The sequence below is a fragment of the Salvia hispanica genome, chromosome 1 (genome assembly GCF_023119035.1).
Source record: "Salvia hispanica cultivar TCC Black 2014 chromosome 1, UniMelb_Shisp_WGS_1.0, whole genome shotgun sequence".
NCBI classification, from domain to species: domain Eukaryota; kingdom Viridiplantae; phylum Streptophyta; class Magnoliopsida; order Lamiales; family Lamiaceae; genus Salvia; species Salvia hispanica.
This window is the reverse complement of record NC_062965.1, coordinates 2,914,689-2,922,688: the sequence shown is the minus strand read 5'-3', so window position 1 is coordinate 2,922,688 and position 8,000 is coordinate 2,914,689. Positions and strand designations below refer to the sequence as shown.

The window sequence follows — 8,000 nt, the reverse complement described above, 5'->3', positions numbered from 1 at the left end:
CAACTGTTGTCCTCCATGCAAGTACTTCCCACTCAAAAATAAAATAAAATACAATGTGTATGTAATGTGTCGTTGGCTCATGTAATTTTTTTAATCCATGGTCACTTGTTTTCAGATTTCTAATGCTCCAATATTAGTTCTTCAGAATGCATATTTTATTTTTTGGTTCGATTCAATTTTTAAAATCGAGACTAAACAATAATTAACTCACTTTTCTCTATCCTCTTATTTCTCCTACTTTATCTGGCTCTCTTACTTTATTCTATTTCTCTTTGTTACTTTATTTCCTCTCCTACTATACTATTTACAATTTAATTCACTAAATATCATTGCCTAAATTCGTGTGCCAAAATAGAAACATAATGTCTCACTTAGGCTGGAGTAGCTGTTTGCATCAAGATTCAAGAATGACATTCTTTTCAAGATAACAACTTGTCTTATTCCATTTTCTTTGGGAGGATAGAGTTTCTTTCCAAGCATTTATTTTCAGTTTACATATATATTTGTCTGCTACTGAAATTATAAACTGGGGTGGGAATAACAAAGCGAAATACAAAGCAACAGCAACACATACGGAGGTGTCTGTTTATTCATATGTTGTAGAATATATACAATGTACATATTACAGACACGCACATGCATACCTTAAGTTCATGAAGATTCCAAGAGGGAGGACGATCTTGATGTGGAAACAAATGTCTGTACCGTCATCATACAAGCATTCCCTGAGCTGTCAGAGTCTGTGTTTACATCATTTAGCAGCAACACAATTTGTTCATCCTGTTTTAGAGGCCCAAAAACAAAATAAACTCAGCTAACTTTTTCATACTTGCTTTGTATTGAGACAGTGATAACCATCAGGGATGCATAACAGAGCAACCTCAGGTGAATTAAGGCCCGTCTTCAAGTTATAGAAATGCTAATCAGCTGGCTATTCAGCTAAACAAACGGGGTATTATTGACTAAGTTCGTAAAAAGGGTTAATTGTGTCATGCAACCCGAACTTTGGAGCCATTTGCAAAATATTCTGAATTTTATAAACTACAAAAAAAAATAGATCGAATTTTTATATTCTAGTTGTAAAAATGTTCCAAACTTCAGAAAATACAAAAATGACATGAACTTACCTTGCCCATGTAAGGATCAATCAAATCAAAACGCTTGCATAAGATAGTGCAGGTCGCCACTGAAACTCTTCTCTCTTCGGATACATTGCTTTAGCTTTTAATTCATCTTCAAGGGAAGATGTATGTTTCTGCATAACCATTCATGACCACGATGCATTATGGTCAGCACGTAATTAACTTAGTACCTGCAGCCAAATCTTCTACTACTATCCATACCTCTACTCCACCAGTAGTGAACTGTAATCCTGAAACAGCTGACAGGTCCTTAAGCAACTGACTGCTCACCTGCCTTTCGTTACCTAACTTTGCTTTCTGCACCGCAGCTGCAGCTTCTTCAAATTCTAATCTTTCACGAGCACGAACAGCTTCAGACATATCGCTGGAACCACCAGAGTCTTTAGTTCGAAGACCTCCTTCAAATTTCTCCTTCAAGAATTGTTCAAATCTGATCTGTTTCGCTGGGTCACATTGGAAAGGTTTTCTGACATCTGCCTGTTCATTCTATCAGAAAATACATATTCAGTATCATGTAGCAGTATCCCGGCTAACAGAGATAACATAAAATGGTACTCACCACGGATGTAGGTTTGGTGAATGTATCTGACAGTTTTATTTGAACATTTACAGATGCAGAAGAAGCCACCATAGAGCTTGAATCTCTTGAATTTCTCTCGAGTGCTTTTTCTCCTAGAATTGCTCCACGTCTTTCAGCAGTCAGCTTTTCTGAATTATTCAGCTTCTTCTCTTCCCATAGTTTGTGTTGTTCGCCACGCTTTTGGCGCTCTTCCCAGAGCTTCCTTGCATAATAATCAGAACCATTTCCACCACTAAGGAAGGCAAATAGTGGGTTAGACTGATTCTTCTCCTTGGAGAGATCCTCAAACAATTTGCCTCAACGAGCTACTAAAGTTGCAACCCCTTCAATCAAGACCTTAAGATTGTGATCTTCTGGCGGAGGGATCTCGGTGGGAGGGATTTCAGCATTCTTGCCGTCATTATCAGCAGAAGCAGGAAACTTATGATGGGGAACAAAATCCTCTGGAATTGAGGGAGGTTTAAATCTGCGAATATCCAACACAAGTAAACATGTTATACTACTTAAATTTACAACAAAGCTATAAAAAATTGTAAATGAGGGTGTCAAGCTTCCAAGTTGGAAGAATGTTGCATAAACGAATACCTCTCTAGTTGGTGCTCGGATTTTGATGCAGCTTTAAACCCAGGCAGAACATCATCTTTCTTTTTGTCTAATATCCGCAAAGTATCCACCTTTGCAACCCAAGGTTCTTCAATTTCTTGTACATAAGTATCTTGAACGTCGATACCTGTTGAAAGAGTATCTGTGAGAAGACATAATGACTTCACAAGAAAGACGTACACAATTTTGTGAAGCAGTTGCAAACTTGTATAGGAACTCAACTATAACAAGAAAAGGGGGTGGGTCAATGTTACATATATTAATTATTTAACGATTGATGCTTTAAAGGTTTTAAATATGTTAGCTAATATTTTGATAAGAACTATATAAGCTCTTAGCTGCAAAGTGGCGACTAGGAAGTTATCATAAAACTAGAAAATGACAATTCAACCCAAATCAGCCCATCCTTCAAATACTGAGTAATCAAGCTGAGCTGAAAAGCAGCATAAATCAGTTAATATGTAGCAAAAACTTGTAAAAAATCACTACAAGTGTCATATATATCTTCATCTTCAGCACCTAAGTCTTCAAGAGCTCCAATGCCGAAACCTGGGCCTATCTTTCCTGAACACATATATAAATAATAAAATTAGAATTGGTCTAGGCACAAATAAATGTAAAGATGATATAATTACTAACACCACAAGTAAAACTCACCTTTTGAAGTAAGTGACCTAAAAGGTTCCATATTCCCCTTCCCAGACATTCTTTGTCTTTTCTTTTCTATAAGATGAAAAAAAAAGAGGTCAAATTTATTAATTAAAAAAAAAATACTTGCATAGAACTAGTCATCTAAATCCAGAAAGTGACATACCCCTAAACTCCAGAGCTTGCTTGAAAGGATCATAGCCTAAACCATACAAATCGTGCTTGGGGTCGACTACATATGCCTGAAAAAGATGGAGACCCAGGGTGAACAAACCAATGGGAATCAACAATTTTATTGAAGTTAGGGAAACCAATATAAAATCTAACCAGTACGGTTTTGTAGAACCGGTCATCATCGTTGGCTGGTAAATCCAGATCCTTTCCAGTGTCCTCTTCAGTCAGCTTCGAGTGCACAGTGTTCGGTCCTGCATCACTTGAGAGTGCCAGAAAAGCTTTCCTAGCTTCTCCACGAGCAACTTCAACAATATGAATCATATGTTAAAACAATGTTAATAAGCCTAGGAATGATTTAAGTAGCACAATATGGCATCCTCATACAGGAAATCATCCGTGGTGATAAAATTTAGAACATGATAGTAAGAGCTTGACATGTAGCTTTGTAAGAGGCCTACCATCAAGTGAATTCCTGTTAGATTCCTTTATGGACAGTCCTGGCTGCCATCCCATCTTAATCAAGAGTTTGATACCTGGTGCAAAGAAGGAAGAGAACTCAAAAAGATGAAACAACATGCAGCAAGAACACATATCACAATATCTGGCACAGACCTATAGATTCTGTTGCCAGAACCACTAGTTCATCAGGAACAGGTCCAGGAATTGCTGAAGGCCTAAATAAATAATAAAATAAAAAATATAGATTAGAGCCATGAGTCTTAAGTTATAGAATGAATTGCCAAAGCCAAATAAAAATGAAAGCGGTAAGTAGAATATGTACAGGCATAGGCTGGTAATTAATGCTACATGGGACTTTACAAGATTTTGGAAAAAAGAATCAAAGAAATAAGACAAAATGCAAACGTGCTAATTCCTTTCCATCCAGACCATGTACACAATACATCTGTACACCCATCTTCAGTGACATAAGCTGGTTAAAGCAAAGGTGCAAATCAGTTAAACATGCCAATTAGAGAGTTTGCATCAAAGATGACTAAGTTCACTTAAAAATAATCTACCGAATCACATAGTATCTAACAAGAGAGCATTAGGAAGTAGACCGGATCCTAACAAACTGCTGATATACCTATCAATCCCATTTATAAACTCACATTGCAATATCAATTAAATTGTCCACAGTTCAGAGTTCAGGCAATAAAAACATGCAGAAAATATACATAAATAATATTTACAGGATCAGAATTTGCATCTAAGAGGAGAAACCTTTGCTGTTGGTCCATATCAGCCTCTTTCCGAGCAAGTTCAGCTGCTGTAAACCCAAATGTGTCGAACTGCATTGATGACCCCAAGGAGCGACCTCCCAAATCCTACATTGAATAAAAAATTGGAACCTTCAAATGAGAATAAAGACAGCAGAATGACCCACAATCACCAAACATCAAATTCAACATTATCATATTATCATCCTTTAATAAAACAACATAGAGATAGGCTCGCAAAATGGAAGATTAAAATCTGTATTTCTGATTATAAAGGAAACACAAAACACAATGATGACATGGCATACAGCTTTCTCATCCTCATCCAGGAAGTTAAAAAATGCTCTGCTTTGTGACTTCAGCCCGACTCTTCCGAGATGATGTGAATGATTGTGGAATCCATCCTGCAAGTTCCAGCAGCAACAAATATACACTTTTAGTGTCTGTTCACATATAACACACACAAGCACACAACTCAATCGAGAGATATAACGGAACAGACTGAACAGTAGAACACCTTCTTTTGGAGCCAACAGTATTGTAGTAACCAGCTGAATATCCACCAGTAAATGCTCCATGAAACCTCCTCCCCCCCTGTTCATCTGTCACCTAAAAGTTCTCCCACAAACAAATTAGGCATAATCTAAAGCAAAATCCCCATATCAGCAGCTCAGAAACTAAAACGATAATCAATATTCATTCTGTGAGAACCACTGCCACATTTAACAAATCCTTCCAGCCGTTCAATTTAAACATCGTATTGAAAATTGCGGGTGTTAATTCGTTTCCAAGCAATTAAGCTAATGCAAGTAAGAGTGTGACAACAGCTATGATTATTAATCAATTTGAAATTTTTATGATTGCAAAAGGATGCACGACGATTCAATTTCAGAAATTCAGGGATATTTGAGCTAGTCGCCTTCACCTCTTGTTTCCACGGAGGAAGAGCGGTTCTGAGCTGACCGGAAGCCTCCGCCACCGACTTCTTCCCTTCCGATCGGTGTTCCATAGAACACGAAATCTTCTTCGTCGTTCGCCATTTCTTCTCTTCCCCTCTTCTTTGCTGTGTAATTTCTTCGAATAAATGTTCGATGATATGCTTGAATGAATTGTAATGCTAACAAGTTAGCAAGCACGTTATTTTTGGAGACATTTTTAATTTGCATTAATCTAAAGAGATCGGCCCTAACTATTTTCATTATGAAAATAATATTTTATTCTTTGGTAATAAAATATTGCTTTGTTCCTAAAACTCCCATGTTAGATTAAACTAGTGTTAACACCCGCGCTACGCACGGGCCATACAATTTTAAAATAATGATTGCATATTGTAAATAATTAAAAATAAGCATGATTCTCTGTCCTAATCTAAAAAAAAGATTTCCTATTCCTCACACAATTTAATTCTCCCTCTATCCCAAGGAAAATGAATATTCACTTCACTATTGTTTGGACCACCAATAACACCATTACCAATAGATGCAACCTAAGAAAAAAAATCGTTAAATTTTGAAGCTTCATCACCAGATTGAAAACAATCCAACATGATAAAGCGATTGATCTTTACTTTTATTAATAGTTATTGCATATGCCTAACCTACTTTTTCACACGAATACCATTTATTCAATCGCAATCGGTCTCTAATTTACGCAGAATAACTGCTTACAAACTGACCTCCTCCAAATCCGAATGTGGTGAAGAAATTGAAAAAAAAAGTGTATGACTCTACAATACATCAGAACGTGTCAAACAACGTGAATCTAAATAAATAAAGTTAAATGTATAAAAAATTATCACTATCACCTTCATATATGAAATTCAGTTTTATATATCTTCAAATAATACTCGTGATGCATATAGTTCCTAAACTATGGATAACATCTTAGTAAACACAACATAACAATAGAATCAAAAGTAACTTTAACCTCATCATAAAGTAACTTTAACCTCGTCATTGTAGACTAAAATCTCGTGACTCTTGAAAATACAACGTACAATTGTCTATGACTAAAACCTTATCTTTTTAGAAATTGACCTAACATGAGTATTAAATATTGGGCTTTGAAATACATCAGGCCCTCATACTAAGATCCAATGCTTACTGAAGCCCCATTTCATGTTATCAATGCAACATTGAGTTACCCTATAATAGTAGAGAAATTGAGGTGGTGCTTAAAAAAAAAAGAATCGCAGCGATTGGATGCTCCGGCGAGTGGGAATCCCCATTTCTTTGACCTTGGAGATTCAAAACCGGCTTGGTAGGAGGCGTCTGGATTCTTACGGAAGAAGCGGATCAGAGAGAGGCCATCGGCCTTCTTAACAGAGTGGAGTGGAGTGGTGATACGATGACTCTTCGTTGAGGAAGCTGCAACGTTTCCGGCATAGAGTCAGTGACGACAAAATCTGGAATTGCAGGGAGAAATTTTGCACTGGCAACAATAAAAAATCTGAATTTGGAGGTCAAATGGGAGGGAGAAATCTAGCGCTGACAACAAAATCTTATCTTTCTTATGAATAATTTTTTTCCATTTGATGTTTAAGCTGACATTGTTTGTCTCTCCATCGACCTTTATTCTGTCTCTCCGATTTCGCTCCGTCATGGTTTCGCAGTCATCCTCCATCGATGTTGCCATTGTTGCCGTACTTTCCTTGTCCAACCCCCCTGCACACCTACATATGTACATATATACATATACCGATAGAGAAAAGATAAGACAGAAAGAGCATAATGTAGTTCATTTCGGTCTGTCGGAAACTGCAATCGGGCATTGCTCCGCGCTCTTCTCCTTTCTCTCTGTTAATCACCCATTTAATATTTCTTACACTATTTTCGCAGGACTTTTATAATTGTAGTTCAAAACTTTATGTGAAAGCTAGTTTCAATATATAATTGCTTATTAATCTCCTCTTCACTTTTCTCAAGATTTTGAGACAAAAGAATTTGACAGAGAATGCTCGGTGTAGCTACAGCTAGAGGGTGTAGATTTCTTAGAGCATCCGCAACGCTGCCTCGTTGCGGACTCGGTCTCGTCTCGACGAGACGAGATGTCTCGACGCCCGACGCGTCCCGGAGAGGCAAGCCTCGAGCTCGCGAGACACGCGCCCGGCGCCACGTGGCGCGCGCGGGCTGCTGGCGTGACGCCCACTCGCCGACCCGCAAGTGGGCGTCGGATTTATGACGTCATAATTCAATTTTTTTTTTAAAAAAAAAATCAGAATTTTTCAAAAAAAAAAAATTAAAAAAAAAACGGTAATATTACCGTTGAACGGTAATATTTTTTTTTTAATTTTTTTATTTTAAATTTTTTTATATTCTATATATACTCTTCTCCATTCTCCATTTTACACACAAACACACATCTATTCTCTCATCTCTCTTTCTTTCCTCTCCAATCACTTCTAAAATCATTCCTTCATTTTTTTCTTCTCCCAAATTTAATCAATTATGGATCCATTTGAGCAAATGCGTCGAATAATGGAAGAATCGCTAGAAGAAGATCGACGTAGGGAGGAAGAAGCCGCCGCGCCTCCTAGGCGACGCCGGACATACATCCACCGTAACCGGGAGGAAGCCGCCGCAAGGTTGGAACGTGATTACTTCAGTCCGAACCCGGTGTGGGGAGATATCTACT

At 37.5% G+C, this 8,000-nt stretch overlaps 1 protein-coding gene across 1 annotated transcript; it reads right to left on the bottom strand.

Moving 5' to 3' along the window:
- Window positions 1-651: 651 nt before the first annotated feature.
- On the bottom strand, window positions 652-5,457 carry LOC125224253 (G patch domain-containing protein TGH-like). The gene is given in 18 exon segments (XM_048127626.1): window positions 652-780; window positions 830-901; window positions 1,128-1,174; window positions 1,177-1,255; window positions 1,344-1,628; window positions 1,702-2,188; window positions 2,308-2,452; window positions 2,815-2,889; window positions 2,983-3,048; window positions 3,140-3,215; window positions 3,301-3,449; window positions 3,606-3,680; window positions 3,760-3,821; window positions 4,372-4,475; window positions 4,676-4,705; window positions 4,707-4,771; window positions 4,885-4,969; window positions 5,293-5,457. Coding segments are annotated over 18 exon segments (2,115 nt in total). The 5' UTR covers window positions 5,377-5,457.
- Window positions 5,458-8,000: the final 2,543 nt, after the last annotated feature.